Raw genomic sequence first — 19,391 nt, 5'->3', positions numbered from 1 at the left:
GCCTCAACCAAATGTTATGAGACTTACACACAATGCTTATTACCACAAAACTCAGATCAAGTTCAAATTTGGGTAGCGTCACTTTTACCGTTCTTCAGTTATGTCCCTTTATAACTATATGCTATGCAAGCGGGGGCATCATCTGTGTCCACATGTGGACACTATCCACATTTATTTACTCTTTATCACAAGTATATGACATAAAAAAATAAATAAAAGGTAATAAGAAAGAAGGATTCACTCTATGGGAACTAACCCTAAGGAGGATAGAGGAAATGTGTTGTGACGCGATGCAAATTATGTTCAACAAATAAATCTAATTTGTTCGCCTTGATTACCCTGGTCCTGGGGAGAACACTGTATGTTTCATATAATAAACCAATTGAAAAATATATGGTAAATCTCCCTTATTCAGACATATCAGCAAAATTATTTGCTTTTTTGTTTTCAAATATGATCAGCAAAAAAAATATGTACTAATAAACAAGGTGTCCAAAATCCTTAATTGACCATTTTAAGGAGTTATTGCCCTTGAATGATGATTTTTGTCTAATTTAAATGTTTTCACCTGTGTAAATAGCGAAAATGTTCTAAAAATTAGATCTGCAAACTAGTCAAATGGCAGAAATCATCAACGACTACTTAAAGGAGTAAATTTCTATCCTAAATAACCTATGTATAGCTGAACAGAAATCTAGAGGTCACGCATATGACCTTCAACAATGGACAATTATTCGCACAGTATGACAAGCTCTAAGTTGCCTCATGTCTTGTGTTGACGTACATAAATTTAACAGAAACAACCAAATTCTCAATTATTAATATTGAGACCATTCTTAATATTAGATGGGGGTCACTTTATATAAAAAATCTGGACCTTTTATATTATTAAGTTCTTTTTTTTTCAGTCATCTTTGATGGAAGAGAATTTCAAGATGACTCGTTCTGATGAGTATGACCCACTCATTGCAAATCAAGGTAATAATTATTTTACACTATCACACTCAGACAGTCATTCAATTTTCACATTTTCACTCTTATATTCTGTTTTTGGAGCATGTTTTGTAAGTATATTATTTTAATGACATACATTTACAAATTATCAATTTAAAGTTCAAATTCTCAGAGGAATTAAGTTTTATGTAATTCCTTAAATTTCTATACTTTCCTTCTTTTTTTTATTCTTTTAGTGGTTGCATGCTTTATTGCATCTCTTTTGGAATTGTGACAATTTATACCATGTTAATAGTTTAATAAGAAGATGTGGTATGATTGCCAATGAGACAACTCTCCATCAGAGACCAAATAACATAGAAGTTAACAACTATAGGTCACCGTACGGCCTTCAACAATGAGCAAAAAAACTCATACCGCTTTGTAAGCTATAAAAGGTCTCAAAATGACAAATGTAAAACAATTCAAATGAGAAAACGGCCTAATTTATGTACAAAACAATAAATTAAAAACAAATATGATATACAGCAACAAACAACAACCACTGAATTACAGGCTCCTGACTTGGAACAGGTACATACAGAATGGGGAGGGGTTAAACATGTTTGCTGGTGTCAAACCGTCCCCCTTATCTGGGACAGTGGTGTAACAGTACAACATAAAAACAAACTATAAAAATCAGTTGACAAGGGCTTCACTCATCAGATCGATACAAATCGGGTAAACAACTAACAAAAACACAGACCGGAGTTAGCAGGGAATTTATAGATCCCTCACAACAAAAAAAGACACAAAGTACAGATCTGAGAGTACTTGCAGTTACTGACAGCTAGTTCAAGCCAATAGAACTTATAAAAAAATCATGTACATGTATCTAAGACTAAAATATCAATCAGTACACATCCAACATCCAATGGATTTAGTGTAAAGACTTCCTTAACAGTCAGAGAAAAACATGACCTTGTGCAATGCCAAAATATAGGTATTGAGAATCTATTCATCTAATTCCGGCAAAGTTTTAGTTCAAAGTTCCCTTTGAATGTTGTCACTATAAAAAAAATCCATCAAAAACTTTAACCAAGAGAACTTTGATAGAGACAACTGGCCTTTATTTGAAACTTTATTTCACTGACTTCATTGATTGATTGATTGTTGGTTGCTTAAAGTCCAGTGGTTGCCATCATTGAACTACAAACCCAAAGCATACTACTGAAAATGTTTGGTGAAATTTTCAATTTATTTTAATCAACTTACATGTATAGACAACACTTCTTCTTACTGTCAGCCATTGAAGACAATAATTTAATGCTGGAAATTAAAATCCTCAGAAATCTATACAGCAATGTGAAACCTCATTTTTAAGCATTGGTTTTTGTGAAATCCTCTGCAAGGTCTGGATACAACTATCTGACAATCAGACTAATATCCTGGGGTTTACCTTTTGGATCACTGCTCAAAACAGTCTACAGAAATACTTTCAAACAACTTTTTTGTTCTACAGTTCATATAAATATTTTAAAACAATTGTTGATTCAGATTGATGATTGAAACAATTTGCTAAAAATAAATTTTTTTGACCTCAAGAGTCTGAAACCAAATAAGGATTACATTTGTAAGTATTCCAATAAACAATTTTTGTATTGGAAATAAATTACAAACTGGAACAATCAATTTTACAGAATGATTGTTTTCAAAAGCTGATGGTGACCAATCAGAAAAAATTCAGCAGTGTATGAAAATAATCTGAGATTAGTACATTGATTTGATATTTTATTGTATAAATAATTTTCATGCATTTTTTTATAGATAGGACAAAAGATGAAAAAATAATGTTTAAGATTTGTATACCTTTTCTGTTATATTTGTATCCATCACAAGAAATTTTCATTTAAAGATGATAAAAACAACAAATAGAACCCTACAAAGAGATGATAGAACTTGAATTTTACCTTATATGCAATGCAATTTTATTTTCAATGATTTTATTGATTATTATAAAACTGTATCTGAAATTCTGTAGCCTCACTGCCTCAGTCTTATATACAGTATGTAATTGTGAGGACTTCAGATATATATAAAGGTCAAATTTCAAACTTTTGTAAAATCTAAAATCTTATTATGTTCTTATGAAGAAAGTGGCAACAATTTATGTCAACACACGCAAAAAATTTGGTGTGATACATTCAAAAGAAATGATCCTAAAAACCTGATTATTTAAGACCCACATGTTGTCTAATGACATTGCTAATAGATCATATAAATTCATCTTCATCTTACAATTAATAAGAGATTTTTAAGATTTTAAACTGTAAAAACTGTCACAAATATCAGATTGATGTTTTATGTTGAATTATTGGCTTCCTTTTTTTTGTACTTCTGCCCATGATGCACTACATTAGTTTCCATAAAGCATATTTTAATGCCAAGTTTACAAATAAAATTATGTAATCTTTTAGACAGCCTATAATTTCCGCTTAACTTAGTTATGATAATAATCAGTCTTTTTTGATTATTTTGATATTTACTTTAATATATTTAAATGAAATGTGTAACCTGTCAAGCATATCCATGTATACAATGTACCATTTATAGATTTTCTACTTTATTATATTTGAACGATATATATATGTATTCCTCTTTGGATGAGACCTATGACTTAACAGGTAGATATAGATATAAATATATGTATTCCTCTTTGGATGAGACCTATGACTTAGCAGGTAAGTATAGATATAAATTTATGTATTCCTCTTTGGATGAGACCTATGACTTAGGAGGTAATTACCGATATAATGCAAGAATCATCATTAACACTTAGAGGTACTTAATTGAAAAACAAGGACTGAAATATATCAAACTTTATTACAAGGTTCATGGTAATTAAGGGAGGTAATCGTTTATTTGTGTTGCTTTAATTAACATGTCATGGATCACTGTGACTGTAAATTTGCCATTTTCGTCAAACTACTTTTTTGTGTATTTATACTATCAAGTATTTTCCCAGTTTCAGTCATAGACTTTTGCAGTATTCAGTTCTTGCATTATGAGAATAATTATAAATTGAAGCTGGGTTTACACTTTGTCAGACAAAAGAACTGATTTGTGTAAAAGTTTATAGAAATCATGTTTTTATTAATATGACCACAAATGATTATATGACAGCCAAGCAAGGTATTCGATAGTTTCTTAACATTTTAATTCTAGAGTTAGTTTTGTGATTTATAAAAAAGTTTTGGGAATTGCAATAATGAGTTGTGGTATCGTTGATAAAGAGACCCACCAAAATAGGTCAATGGACATAAATAGGTGAATATATGATGTCTTCTACATTACCTGGTGAGTGAGATGGCATTCAATAAATGCAATACACATTTTCAGGTCATAATTATAAAGATTAAAACGCTGGTTTAGATGATCTTTTACAGTTAAATGTAAGTTTGTGAGTTGTACATCAAATGTACTATTGTATTTCAGAAGGAAATTCTGATGTCAATCCTGATGCTGTTCCATATGAAGAAGCGCTGAAAGAAACAGGTATAGTGTGATGTAAACAGGGTTTCATAATGTGCAAGGTCCAAATTCAAAGATACTTAATTTTATCGTGTTTTTAATGTGTTATTGACCATTCATAAACAATCATATTATGTAAGAGTTGGATTTCTGAGCGTACCCCTTAATTTTTTTATGCACATCATCAATAAAAAACAATATGCTGTAAGATATTTTATTGAAAAAATGGAATAGAAATTTATAATAGTGGACCAAACAAAACACTTTGAAAAACCTGAAATTTAAAATCTGGACACAAACACTTTGTCTACATTCGGTAAAAATTATGGTACATATGTTACCGGGCAAATAGAAAAAATATCTTCTATAAGGCTGTACTGTAAACTTATGGAATATCACAATTTTTCTGGTTCTTTCTTGTTATACTGAAAAATTTTACATGATGGCAGACTTGGGGAGGTGGTTATAATTGTGCCCTGTATGAAAAAAATCATTTTTGGGGTAGTTTTTGGGAGGCTCAATAATATTCCATGATGTGTAAATATATACATGACAAAGAGACAGTTCACACATAGATAGCACTTCAATATCAATTGACAAAAATCAATGTTTGCAACATTTAGCTTAATTTGTTGTGTTAGTAATTTTTTGGTTTGAAATAAATGGGAAAAGTTCATGTATCATTTGATTTTTACATGTATATTTGATATATAAAGTAAAATAATGAAATAAAAATTCAAAAGAAATATTGTCTGCCCGCCCAAAATAATCCCTAAGAAACTTGAGAATTATGCACAGCCTGTATAATGAAATCAAGATTGCTGACATGTTTAAACTTTTCATTTTGGAATGAATTACATGTATATAAACCTCATAGTTGGCAAAGTTTAATACTTAATTATTGGTTTTGTCTATAGACTTTTTGCAAATCTGCGACACTTGACTGGAAAATTTGCAACACTTGGAACTATCAACATCATACAACAACAACTTTTTCTTTGTGGTGTCAGACATTTTCTCTTGTGACATCAAATTATACAGGAACTTCTGTGATGTCCAGTAATGGTGGACAAATAGTGATAAGTCGTATTGTGCCACATTATTTTAATATGTTTGTAATTATAGGTTATGGTAGATTCCATTTTAAGGTACTAGCCTTGTGTGGATGGGCAGTATCCAGTGATGCCATTGAAGTGCTATCAGTTTCATTCCTCTTACCAGCAGCAAGTTGTGACCTTGACATTGGATCCACAGATAAAGGATGGCTGAATGCTATTGTTTTTATTGGTATGGATAATAATTTGAAGTCCAACAGTTTTATGAAAACAGTAAACAACAAATCTGTGAAGAATGAAATTAATTATAAACTATAATTTAAATGGGGATTTATGGTGAAACAATTATATATTAGCACAAACATGTATGCATAAAACAGAATATAACCATTTAAAAAAATTTAACGTCACAGTACCCAAATTGCACCGAGTACCCAAATTGCACCTATTCAGGAAAAATGGCAGCGGAAATCTTACAAGTTTTCTTTGAGACTAAACATTTTTGTATTTTTATGATTTGACATTATACACGTCTTTCAAATAAGTAAACTTATTTAAATATACACAAAACGTTCACAGTATATATCAACAGATAAAGTATTCACTGGAAAAAGTAAAATCTACGAAAACATCGCCATGCGACGTCCACAAAAAGTCATCTTTTAAAAATGAGCAAATAAATTATGTTACAAGTATCCATTTCTTAAAAAATGAATACTAAGCATGGACTAATGTCAAATTGTTCTAAATATTTGAAGAAATAAAACAAAACATCTGTTATTCGATTTTTGAGGATGTGAATTTAAGCATGGATGCAATGTTGGTATTCCTTATTACAGAATCATGGATCGTTTGAAGGTCGGTTCAAACCCATTTTTCTATGATTCAATATGGATTTAAAATTAAATTGGTGTAACTATGTAGAAAAAAAGGATACATCTACAAAATAAACACAGAATGGAAACTTTTGTCTGGCTCATAAATAAACAAAGGTGAAAAAACTGCCAAAATAGGTGCAATTTGGGTACCATCACGTTATATGTTTCACATTATAAAATATAAATAAAGACTCCTTACTTGTTTGAAACAGAGTTTTATTTTATTCATTTTGAACCTCATGTCAGTTTTAAGAAAAAATAAGGTTCTTTCTAATTGACATTGTAACTCATGTTTTTCAATAGGTATGCTATTGGGAGGTTATTTCTGGGGATCATTAGCAGACCACCAAGGAAGAAGGTCAATTCTGATGTGGTCTCTGACAGTGAATGGACTAGGAGTTCTGGCCTCCAGTGTAGTACAATCATTCTGGGCCTTCCTACTTTGCAGATTTATTAGTGGAATTGGGTAAGTAATACTAGTAGCTCAGATTTGATTTTTTTTACAAAGATAAATACTTAAAATCAGCTAAATTACAAGTACTTGTAAAGTTGATTGCATTAAGATCAGCTAGAAAATTGGTGAAAGGTCAGCCATAATTACCTGATTTTATACAGTTGTATTACTACATTGATTTCAACTGACTGGCCTTGACTTATGACAACTAAATTTATAAATAAGGGAATTTTTTGTTCAGAAAATGGTAATTGGTTAATGGTTATACTGATTTCTAATCATGCTGTATTTATCTCCAAACAGGTGACCGTGTGCTAAAAAAATATTCCTGAACTTTGTCAAAATTTGACTTGCGTCAGATCCCTCTCTTTATTGTATTGCCAGAAAATAGTGGCACATGGGATCACTTCTGTCTTTTGTCATCTCCATCACACTTTGTTAATCTGGATCTTATTGTAAACTACTTTAGAGAATTTTAACCAAATTTGCACAGATTCTTCTTCGAGACATGAAGATGTCTACCTGCTATTTTATAGTGATTTTTAGCTCACCTAGCCCAAAGGTCCAGTGTGAGCTACATGTATTGCCATCATTGGTGTCCATTGTTTGTCATCTGTTAACTTTAATAAAAATCTTGGCCATAAATTTGACAGCAACCCAAAAAAAACAAGCAAACAATAAAGACATCTTTCATGTATACTTTCAATCTCTATGTTCTAGTGTTGGAGGAAGCATACCAGTTATATTTTCATATTTCACTGAATTTCAACCAAAAGAAAAAAGAGGAATGATGATTAGTGCCTTAGCTACATTCTGGATGTGTGGGAACATTATAGCTGCAGGTAAAATAGCACATTTAGAATTAATTTCAGATTGCTGATGTCCTCTAACTAAATAATGCAAAAATTGAAGACTATGTTGAACACATCTACCCCATTGAACTTGAAATAAAGGATACAACAGATACAGTTAAGTCTGCCTCATAGCTTGACATACATAGAAAATTTGAAATGATGGTTAGTTGAGAACAACACTCTACAAAAAAGGGATGATTTCAGCATCCAAGTTGTGAACTATCCATTTTTTTCTAGTTTAAAATGAAGCTATTGAACTAAGGTTTCCAAGTGGTAAAGTTGAAGTCATCCCTTCAGAAGTTTTATGGATGCTATCATGAGTTGGTTGACTGTTAACGAATATCTGTGTCATAAATATGTTCCAATTGTCATAACCGCAATCCCGTCCTCTTTTCCTCAATTGTGACATTACCAAATGAGACTTATCACCGAATTTGTACTTACCATGAGCAACATTATGAGTGCCAAATGTGGAGTACCTGAAATCACCTTCAGTTTTTGTCGAGCCTGCGACTTTTGTCGCAGAAAGCTCAACATAGGGATAGTGATCAGGCGGCGGCAGCGTTAGCTAACTTCTTAAAAGCTTTATATTTTAGAAGGTGGAAGACCTGGATACTTCATACTTTGTATATAGATGCCTTATGTTACGAAGTATCCATCTGTCACATGTCCATTGTCCTTAACCTCATTTTCATGGTTCAGTTACTACTTGAAAAAAAAGTTGTGATTTTTTGTAATGTTAATTTCTCTCTTATTATGAGTAATAGGATAACTATATTTGGTATGTGCATACCTATCAAGGTCCTCATGCCCGTCAGACAGTTTTCACTTGACCTCAACCTTATTTCATGGATCAGTGAACAAGGTTAAGTTTTGGTGGTCAAGTCCATATCTCAGATACTATAAGCAATAGTTCTAGTATATTTGGTGTATGGAAGGATTGTAAGGTGTACATGTCCAACTGGCAGGTGTCATCTGACCTTGACCTCATTTTCATGGTTCAGTGGTTATAGTTAAGTTTTTGTGTTTTGGTCCGTTTTTCTTATACTTTATGCAAAAGGTCTACTATATTTGGTGTATGGAATGATTGTAAGGTGTACATGTCCAACTGGCAGTTGTCATCTGACTTTGACCTCATTTTCATGGTTCAGTGGTCAAAGTTAAGTTTTTGAGTTTTGGTCTTTTTTCTTATACTATATGCAATAAGTCAACTATATTTGGTGTATGGAAATATTCTATGATGTACATGTCAGTCTCGCAGGTTTTACAAAAATGTATTTGACCTTGACCTCATTTTCACGGTTCATTGCTCAGTGTTAAGTTTATGTGTTTCAGTCTGTTTTTCTTAAAATATAAGCAACAGTTCAGCTATATTTGTTGTATGGAAGGATTGTAAGCTGTTCATGTCTGCCTGGCATGGTTCATCTGACCTTGACCTCATTTTCACGATTCATTGGTCAATGTTTAGTTTTCTTGGTTAAGTCTGTTTCTTAGAAACTATAAGCAATAGGTCAACTATATTTAGTGTATTGAATGATTGTAAGGTGTACATGTATTTCTCGTTTGGTTTATATGACCTTGACTTCATTTTCTTGGATCATGTTAAGTTTATGTAATAGTTGTAGTTAAGCATTCATTTAGGACTATCAACATAATATCAATGATTAGTAAAGAAGGCGAGACATTTCAGCGTGTGCACTCTTGTATTTTGATGGGTTTGTGTTGCTCTTGCTTTAGTTTATATTGTTGAACTTTATACTTTTTAGCTCATCTGGCCTAAAAGGTCATGTAAGCTATTGCAATTTCTCACAGTCCGTCAGTTGTCTGTTCGTTGTAAACCTATTTTAGAATCTTCTCGTCTGAAAATGCTGTGCCAAATTTTACCATATTTTACTTGAATGTTCCTTGGGAAATCTAGTTTAAAATTTGATCCATCTTGGAACATGGCCGCCATTGCTAAAATAGAATAGGGGTAAAACTGAAGTTTTTGGCTTATATCTAAAAATCTAAAGCAGATGGAGCAAAACTTAATGAATTAAATTGAAAAACTGAACAAGGGCTATCTTCAATGGATTTTTTTTAGAAAATTCAGACAACCCGTTTTGGGGTTATTGCCCTGAAATGTTCATTTTGGTCAAGGTTGTGACTTCTCTGCAGAAAGCTCTACATAGGGATAGTGACCAGGCAGGGGTGGTGGCGGTATCTGCATTAACTAACTACTTTAAAGCTTTGTATTTTAGAAGGTGGAAGACCTGGATGCTTCATACTTTGTATATAGATGCGTTATATTATGAAGTTTCAGTCTGTCATATGTCCATTGTCCTTGACCTCATTTTCATGGTTCAGTGACTTCTTGAAAAAAAGGTGTGATTTTTTGTAATGTTAATTTCTCTCTTTTTATGAGTAATAGGATAACTATATTTAGTATGTGCATACCTTGCAAGGTCCTCATGCCTGTCAGACAGTTTTCATTTGACCATGACCTCATTCCATGGATCAGTGAACAAGGTTAAGTTTTGGTGGTCAAGTCCATATCTCAGATACTATAAGCAATAGGTCTAGTAAATTTGGTGTATGGAATGATTGTAAGGTGTACATGTCCAACTGGCAGGTGTCGTCTGACCTTGACCCTATTTTCATGATTCAGTGGTTAGAGTTAAGTTTTTGTGTTTTTTTTTTTTTTTCTAATATTATATGCAATAGGTCAACTATATTTGGTGTATGGAAACATTTTACGATGTACATGTCAGTCTGGCAGGTTTTATTTGACCTTGACCTCATTTTCTTGGTTCATTGCTCAGTGTTAAGTTTTTATTTTTTGGTCTGTTTTTCTTAAACTATAAGCAATAGGGCAACTATATTTGGTGTATGGAATGATTGTATGGTGTATATGTCTGTTTGGCAGGTATCATCTGACCTTGACCTCATTTTCATGGTTCATTGGTCAATGTTAAAGGGGCACTAGCTGTCAAATTCATGTTCACCGATTTGACTCAAATTCTCATATTTGATTTATAACAATGTAAAACATTTATCAAAACTATTAAAAGTCTAAAATAAACAGTTAACAGGACATGGGCATGATAACACGTAGCTTCGTTTCGTGTGTATTTTAGTCTAGACGCCATCTAATTAACTATCGAGTTGACCTTCAAAGTCATCCGATGACCATATAGGCAATGTAAACATAAATAAAGATATAAATAGATTAAGCGAACTCGTGCTATTGGATTTTTCTAGGTCTGTTTAATTTCATATAATAGATTAAAAATATACGTTTATCATTGTTTTTACCTGTTTAAGAATGATTTTTTGTGGATCAGATCAGTCAATCAAATGATTTACCTTTGTTTCACTTTCAATGTTGACATTCTTTACCTTTAAATAACTTTACACATACAATTCACATGTTATCCGTCTCTAGCTAAGGGGTTAAATTGAAGTTCACATGAATACGGATCAATGAGGTCGAATTATTCACTTGCAAGTGAATAATTCATCATCAATGTTTCTTAGCTTATTTTGACAAAATTGAACCATACTGTCGGCTAAAAGCGAATAATTATTTCACTATTTCACTTTCATTAATGATTGAACAAAAAAAATCATATATTAGATTTTTAGCTCACCGGGGCCCAAAGGGCCCCATGTGAGCTTATGCCATCAATTGGCGTCTGTCGTCGTTGTCTGTTGTCGTCATCTGTCGTCGTCGTCTGTCGTCGTCGTCTGTTGTTGTTGTCTGTTGTCGTAAACTATTTCAAAAATCTTCTCCTCTGAAACTACTGGGCCAAATACCTTCAAACTTTAACTAAATGTTCCTTAGGGTATCTAGTTTATAAATTGTATCCGAAGTTTTGATCCATCAACAAACATGGCCGCCATGGCTAAAAATAGAACATAGGGGTCAAATGCAGTTTTTGGCTTATATCTCAAAAACTAAAGCTTTTAGAGCAAATCTGACATGGAGTAAAATTGTTCAATTGGTCAAGATCTATCAGCTCTGAAATTTTCAGACGAATCAAACAACCCATTGTTGGGTTGCTGCCACCGAATTGGTAGTTTTAACAAAATTTTGCAGTTTTTTGTTATTATTTTAAATATTATTATAGATATATATAAACTGTAAGCAGCAATAATGTTCAGCAAAGTAAGATCTACGAAAAAGTTAAATGACCATAATTGTCAATTGACCCCTTAAGGAGTTATTGCCCTTTAAAGACAATTTTACACAATTTGTTCATCAAGTTTGCTAACATTTAAAAATCTTCTCCTCTGAAACTACTGGGCCAATTACCTTCAAACTTTAACTTAATGTTCCTTAGGGTATCTTGTTTATAAATTGTATCAGAAGTTTGTATCCATTGACAAACATGGCAGCCATGGCTAAAAATAGAACATAAGGGTCAAATGCAGATTTTGGCTTATATCTCAAAAACTAAATCTTTTAGAGCAAATGTGACATGGGGTAAAATTGTTTAATTGGTCAAGATCTATCGGCCCTGAAATTTTCAGACGAATCGAACAACCCATTGTTGGGTTGCTTCCACCGAATTGGTAGTTTTAACAAAATTTTGCAGTTTTTTGTTATTATTTTGAATATTATTATAGATATATATAAACTGTAAGCAGCAATAATGTTCAGCAAAGTAAGATCTACAAAAAAGTTAATATGACCAAAATTGTCAATTGACCCCTTAAGGAGTTATTGGCCTTTAAAGACAATTTTACACAATTTGTTCATCAAGTTTGCTAACATTTAAAAATCTTCTCCTGTATTTCAGTAACATTTAAAAATCTTCTCCTCTGAAATACAGGTGAGCGATTCAGGCTCTTGAGAGCCTCTTGTTTATATATCTCGTAGCTAGTGCCCCTTTAAGTTTTCATGGTTAAGTTTGTTTCTTAGATACTATAAGCAATATGTCGACTATATTTAATGCATATATTGATTGTGAGGTGTACATATCTGTCTGGCATGGTTCATCTGACCTTGACCTCATTTCTTGGTTCATTGGTCAATGTTAAGTTTTCCTGGTTAAGTTTGTTTTTAAGAAACTATAAGCAATAGGTCAACTATATTTGGTGTATGGAATGATTGTAAGGGGTACATGTATTTCTGGTTTGGTTTATCTGACCTTGACCTCATTTTTTTGGGTCATGTTTAGTTTATGTGATACTTGTAGTAAAGCTTTATATTTAGGACTATCAACATAAAATCAATTGTCAGTAAAGCAGGCAAGACATTTCAGTGTGTGCACTCTTGTTAGCAAATTTCACAGTTTTTGGCTTATATCTTAAAAACTAAAGCAGTAATCGCAAAACTGACATAGATATAAAAATTACCAACAGGTGAAGTTCTATCTCCTTTGGAATTTTCAGAAAAGTTGGACAACCTAATATGGAGTTATAGCCCCTGAAATGTCAATTTTTAGCAAATTTTGCAAGTTTTAGTTATCAATTTCAAATCTAATACAGATGGATAGAAACCTTTGTTTTTGTAAATGACAAGAACAATAAGATCTACAAATAAGTCGACATGGCCCAAAATTGTTAATTGACCCCTTATGCCCTTGAATGATAATTGTTGACACTTTTTTGGCATTTTTGCGAAAAATTATATTATATAGAGAGAATCTTAAAAAAGTAAAAAATTTCAGCTAAAAAGATCTACCCCCTGTACAAATAAGTCAGCCTGGCCAAAATCATCAATTGACCCATATAGGAGTGTTTGCCCTTGGAAGACAACTTTTACCCATTTTTACAGGGTTTTCTCCTGAAACTAATGTAAATAGCAAAATTGTTCAGATAAAAAAGTGACCAATTTACCAGTTTTAGCCTGATATCTATAAAAACTATAACAGACAGGTAGAATTTGGAAACAGCAAAAATGATCAGCAATACACAAGATATATTTTTTCACAACATAGCGATTCAGGTTCTAAGGAACCTCTTTTTTTGCATATGTTTGTTGCTGACTCATTGATAATTCATATAAAAAAAAAATATTTGTTTTTTTATTTCTAGGTTTATTCAACATTTTAGATAAGTGCTTGTTGTTGAAATTCAAATGTGGAAAATAAACTGACATACAAAAGGAGTAGGGCCACGAAGGCCTTAATTTGGCCCAAAAAATTTAACCTTGTAATATCACATGCAAAAATCTATAATTATGATCTTAGATATGCAAATCAAGATATACTAGACCCCTTTTCTGTCTGCTGTTCGTTTTAATCATTTTTGTAGCTTCAAAAATATGATATTATACAGTATTTTAGTCTGTTTTTATACATTTGTAATGTTTATTCCCTCCTGAAAAAAAACATTGGCCACAACCTTTGACCAAAATTTTGTTATATAAAGATGTATATGGATCAGATACTAATACTAAAAAAACTATGGTGGTCCTTGCATGTGGCCAATGTCGCTTGAAGCAAAAACTATGATTTTCTTCATTAGAGTGTGACATCATAAGTGTTCTAACACATCAGAACTGGTTGATTTTGTACAATATTGATACTTCGTGAACACACTACTTTGATTTGTTTTGTAGGCTTGGCATGGGGAATAATTCCACGTGATATAGGATACATCTCATCAAGTTTTAAATTCTCTAGCTGGAGGATATTTGTAGCTTCATGTGCTGTACCCAGTCTGTCATCAGCTTTCTTCTTCACATTGATGCCAGAAAGTCCAAAATTTCTTCTTATAGTAAGTAATTGTAAAATTTATTTATTTGATATATATATATATACAGTAAATTAAATTTATACTTGTTAATAGACTTTAGGGGATTTAGAGCCTGACATATTGTGAAGACACCTCTTTTTATATTTGTAATATTTCCCTGACAATTTGATATATAAGATCTCAACATCACCATACCATCTTTGCTGAAGACTGGTACCCATTTTCTCAAGTAAAGTTGCACTAGCATTATTGTCCAAATCAGTAACAGTATTATATATTCTGTTGCTTATTGGAAGAGATTTGGTATATAAAAAACAAATAATTCTGTTGAGAATATTTTAATGCTCTATCCTCAAATTTTGTGGATTAAGATGTTCCATCTATGTTAGCTGCTGAAACAATGCTCTGATGGTCCTTGTTATATATTTTTTATAATTTGTAGATCTATGGTCAGCAAATTTATATGCTACAATTTTTAAATCTCATAACAGGTAGGTTACATCTTTTTACAAGTGCTAAGTTCTGTATTTTATAAAATGGAGACATGTTTTAAAAATTATCAGGTGTTAATACCGAAATTGCTCAAATTGAACTTCGGAAACTCTAAGACCTTTAGGAATTTGTTTCACTTCAAAATAGTTTCTTGTCCATCTGCCCAATACCTTTGAATTCCTATTTTCATTTGTTCTTTTGTTTTATTTATCTAGGCTGGAAAAGCATCTGAAGCCATCAAAGTACTAAGTAAAGTACATGACAGTAACTTCTCACATAGGAAGTCAAAAGAATACAAGGTAATATAACTTCTCACATAGGAGGTCAAAAGAATACAAGTTAATATAACTTCTCACATAGGAGGTCAAAAGAATACAAGGTAATATAACTTCTCACATAGGAAGTCAAAAGAATACAAGGTAATATAACTTCTCACATAGGAAGTCAAAAGAATACAAGGTAATATAACTTCTCACATGGGAAGTCAAAAGAATACAAGGTAATATAACTTCTCACATAGGAAGTCAAAAGAATACAAGGTAATATAACTTCTCACATAGGAAGTCAAAAGAATACAAGGTAATATAACTTCTCACATAGGAAGTCAAAAGAATACAAGGTAATATAACTTCTCACATAGAATGTCAAAAGAATACAAGGTAATATAACTTCTCACATAGGAGGTCAAAAGAATACAAGGTAATATAACTTCTCACATAGGAAGTCAAAAGAATACAAGGTAATATAACTTCTCACATAGGAAGTCAAAAGAATACAAGGTAATATAACTTCTCACATAGGAAGTCAAAAGAATACAAGGTAATATAACTTCTCACATAGGAAGTCAAAAGAATACAAGGTAATATAACTTCTCACATAGGAAGTCAAAAGAATACAAGGTAATATAACTTCTCACATAGGAAGTCAAAAGAATACAAAGTAATGGTGATAGACTGGGGATACATGTAAATTCCTGATTGTGATTTTCATGAATATAATCATATTAAAAATAAAAAGATTAGATATAAATGCCAATGAGACAATTCTCCACCAGAGACCAAATGATGTAGAAGGTTAACAACTATAAGTCACCATACAGCCTTCTACAATGAGCAAAACCCATACGGCATAGAAAGCTATAAAAGGCTCCGAAATGACAAATAAATAACAATTCAAACAAGATAACTAACGGCCTTATTTATGTACAAAACAAGAAAGAAAAATCAAATATGATAAACAGCAACAAAAACCGACCACTGAAATAGAGGCTCCTGACTTGGGACAGGCACGTACAGAATGTGGCAGGGTTAACATGTTTGTGGGCAGGATTTGTATTGGTTTGTTGCAAATCACATGTGTTCATTTCAGTTGTTTTAATTACAGAAAATAGTAAATTTATTAAAAATCAGCTGTCCACTTAATAGGAGTTAAGCTCATTAATTATCATTGCATAATGGGCAGCCAGAATTATGCATATTCTAGATGAGAACAAGTTGGATAATACAAGTATATAAATTTGTAAAATTTTATTATATCTACTTGAAAGCATTAATATCTGGCAAAGAAAGAAATTCAGCCTCAAAACTGGTCAACTATTAACCCCTTCAGTACAGTATTTGCTCTGGTTTTTAGACATTGTCCTTTTTAGGCAGTCAACATTTAGGTATAGTCTTTGGTTTAAGTTCTTAAAACTTGATTGACTATATCAAATCTTCGTGGAATTTTACAAATTTGGACAAAAGATTTTTCATAATCAAGAGATAGCACCCAGTGAATTTTTTTTATCGTTTTCTTTTACTGATAAAATAGATTTATTTGTATTATTTTTAATTTTAGTTCATTTATATGTTTTGGAGTTTAGTATGACGTCCATTTTAACTGAACTAGTACATATTTTTGTTTAGGGGCCAGCTGAAGCCAGCCTCCGGGTGCGGGATTTTCTCGCTGTGTTGAAGACCCATTGGTGGCCTTCGGCTGTTTTTTGCTCTTTGGTCGGGTTGTTGTCTCTTTGACACATTCCCCATTTCCATTCTCAATTTTTTTGACACATTTCCAATTTCCATTCTCAATTTTATTAGTTTTTTAACAGTCAACATTACACTTCATAAAGACAAGCCATCCTTTTATTCACCCATCATGGTAGTTATTTTGTATCATATACATCCTTTATCTTACTGAAAAAAGAACATATCAAACACTATTTATTTCTTATCTATTCCAAGCTGTCTAATCTGAACTAAAGTTATGTTTTTTGTAGATAAAATCCCTGATATTAGCCACAGATACTAGTAGAGCTGAATATCTAGAACAACATAGTGGAGAAGATGTAGGCTGTATAGCTAAACTAGGAACAGGTTGTACTGTGGTAAATAATCATCACACATTATATATTTGGAGGTCTAAAATGTTTACATCAGGGACACTTAAAACTGAAAAAATGTAAGCCAAGTATGTGTAGAAACTTGATGAGCTATATGACCAAAAGTTAGCTGAAAAGAATAGCTTATACAATCTAAGATCAACATTGCCTAAAGGGATTGACCCTTTTGGTTATGATTATTTTTTTAATCTTTATAAGACATGCTGTCCAAGATTTCTTTGACATCCAACAACCTTTATATGAACAGATTTGACTGGAGTAATGTATTTACATAAGAGTTTGGAAAAGGATATGTCAGAAATAAAATACAGAATAATGCTGCATAAACTTTGGGTTGGTCGTCTTTTTCTGTGTTTTGTGTATGGTTGTTTTCTGACGTCTATATAACAAGATAACAAAACAGGTATAAAATGTAACAGAAATCTCTGGACTTTTAAACACAATATTGTTTATACATTTGTATTACAGTACTTGGAAAAGACAGGAACTGACACGACTGTTGATATATTTATTTGAATTTCTTTTGACATTTTGTGAAGAAGTTTGGTTAAGTGACAGTTTTCATAGGCATTCCTAAGAGAAGGTAGGATTAAATGGAGAAGACCTCAACATTCTATTGATATAATTGATGTCTTTAAAAAGTCAGCATTACAGTTATCTTGATTTAATTAATTTTATTATTACAAATGTACATGATTTTTCCATTGAATTATAACATTGAATTTTTTTTTTCACACTTATATATTTTTTCCTCCATTGTAAAATTACATATAAATCTAAAGCATTTGATTTTGAGTAGATGATTTTAAGACAAAGCCTTATGTATATATTGTATATTTGCTTTCCATTTCAGTTAAAAGAATCAACAAAACAATTATTTCGACCTCCTTTATTGAAGAGTACAGTTTTAATGTTAATAGTCAATTTTGTTTTAGCTTTTGGGTAAGTTTCCAGTATTTTGTAATGCAATGCTTAAAACTATATTTGATACAAATTTGTTGATCATATTAGAGTGCAGGTATAATCAATTGAGGAGAGGAAATTCAAACATACAACTTTATATAATATAAATAAAATGCTCCGCTGGGCGCAGCTTGATACGACCGCTTGATACAGCTCTGAATTTGGATTGTGATTAAATATTTGACACAGCATAGGTTTCTGACACAGAATGAATGTGGTCTAAGAAATTAAAAATTTTTAATTTACCTATTATGGTCCAATATCCAAAATCTAAATACATGGTTAGATTCAGCATATCAAAGATCCAAAGAATTCAATTTTTGATGAAATCAAACAAAGTTTAATTTTGGACCCTTTTGACCTTTGGACCAATTTGATAACGGGGCCCAAAAATCAAAATACATGGTTAGATTCAGCATATCAAAGAACCCCATATATTCAATTTTTGTTCAAATCAAACAAAGTTTAATTTTGGACCCCAACTTGGACCAACTTGAAAACTGGGCCTATAATCAAAAATCTAAACACATGTTTAGATTCAGCATATCAAAGAACCCCAAGAATTCAATTTTTGTTAAAATCAAACTAAGTTTAATTTTGAACCCTTTGGACCTTAATGTAGACCAATTTAAAAAACGGGACCCAAAATTTAAAATCTAAATACACGGTTAAATGTGGCATATCAAAGGACCCCAATAATTCAATTTTTGATGAAATAAAACAAAGTTTAATTTTGGACCCTTTTGACCTCAATATGAACCAATTTGATAGCGGGGTCCACAAATAAAAAATCTAAATACATGGTTAGATTCAGCATATCAAAGAACCCCATATATTCAATTTTTGTTGAAATCAACCAAAGTTTAATTTTGGACCCCAATTTGAATCAACTTGAAAACTGGGCCCGAAATCAAAAATCTAAATACATGTTTTGATTCAGCATATCAAAGAACCCCATATATTCAATTTTTGTTAAAATCAAACTAAGTTTAATTTATGACCCTTTGGACGTTAATGTAGACCAATTTGAAAACTGGACCCAAAATTAAAAATCTAAATACACGGTTAGATTTGGCATATCAAAGAACCCCAATAATTCAATTTTTGATGAAATAAAACAAAATTTAATTTTGGACCCTTTTGACCTCAATATGAACCAATTTGATA

At 31.7% G+C, this 19,391-nt stretch overlaps 1 protein-coding gene and 1 long non-coding RNA gene across 3 annotated transcripts in view; both read left to right on the top strand.

Annotated features, from left to right (window-relative positions):
* LOC127724678 (synaptic vesicle glycoprotein 2C-like) overlaps nucleotides 1–19,391 on the top strand; it is a 37,152-nt gene that overhangs the window by 7,846 nt on the left and 9,915 nt on the right. Inside the window, exons 2-10 of one of the 2 annotated variants that reach the window (XM_052231727.1) lie at nucleotides 909–978; nucleotides 4,429–4,488; nucleotides 5,590–5,751; nucleotides 6,701–6,863; nucleotides 7,572–7,693; nucleotides 14,253–14,410; nucleotides 15,097–15,180; nucleotides 17,139–17,246; nucleotides 18,115–18,203. In XM_052231727.1, the coding sequence (XP_052087687.1) occupies nucleotides 909–978; nucleotides 4,429–4,488; nucleotides 5,590–5,751; nucleotides 6,701–6,863; nucleotides 7,572–7,693; nucleotides 14,253–14,410; nucleotides 15,097–15,180; nucleotides 17,139–17,246; nucleotides 18,115–18,203 (1,016 nt within the window). Of the gene's footprint in view, nucleotides 1–908; nucleotides 979–3,622; nucleotides 3,675–4,428; nucleotides 4,489–5,589; nucleotides 5,752–6,700; nucleotides 6,864–7,571; nucleotides 7,694–14,252; nucleotides 14,411–15,096; nucleotides 15,181–17,138; nucleotides 17,247–18,114; nucleotides 18,204–19,391 lie in introns of those variants that run through there. The other variant, XM_052231728.1, reaches the window with a different exon arrangement.
* Nucleotides 15,299–15,624, top strand: LOC127724827 (uncharacterized). The gene is made up of 3 exons (XR_007992741.1): nucleotides 15,299–15,340; nucleotides 15,381–15,500; nucleotides 15,581–15,624. It is a non-coding gene; the product is annotated as an uncharacterized LOC127724827 (long non-coding RNA).

Source organism: Mytilus californianus, unplaced genomic scaffold, assembly GCF_021869535.1.
Source record: "Mytilus californianus isolate M0D057914Y unplaced genomic scaffold, xbMytCali1.0.p SCAF_14, whole genome shotgun sequence".
Taxonomy (NCBI): domain Eukaryota; kingdom Metazoa; phylum Mollusca; class Bivalvia; order Mytilida; family Mytilidae; genus Mytilus; species Mytilus californianus.
The sequence above is the reverse complement of the archived record's forward strand: the minus strand, read 5'-3'. Positions and strand labels throughout refer to the sequence as shown.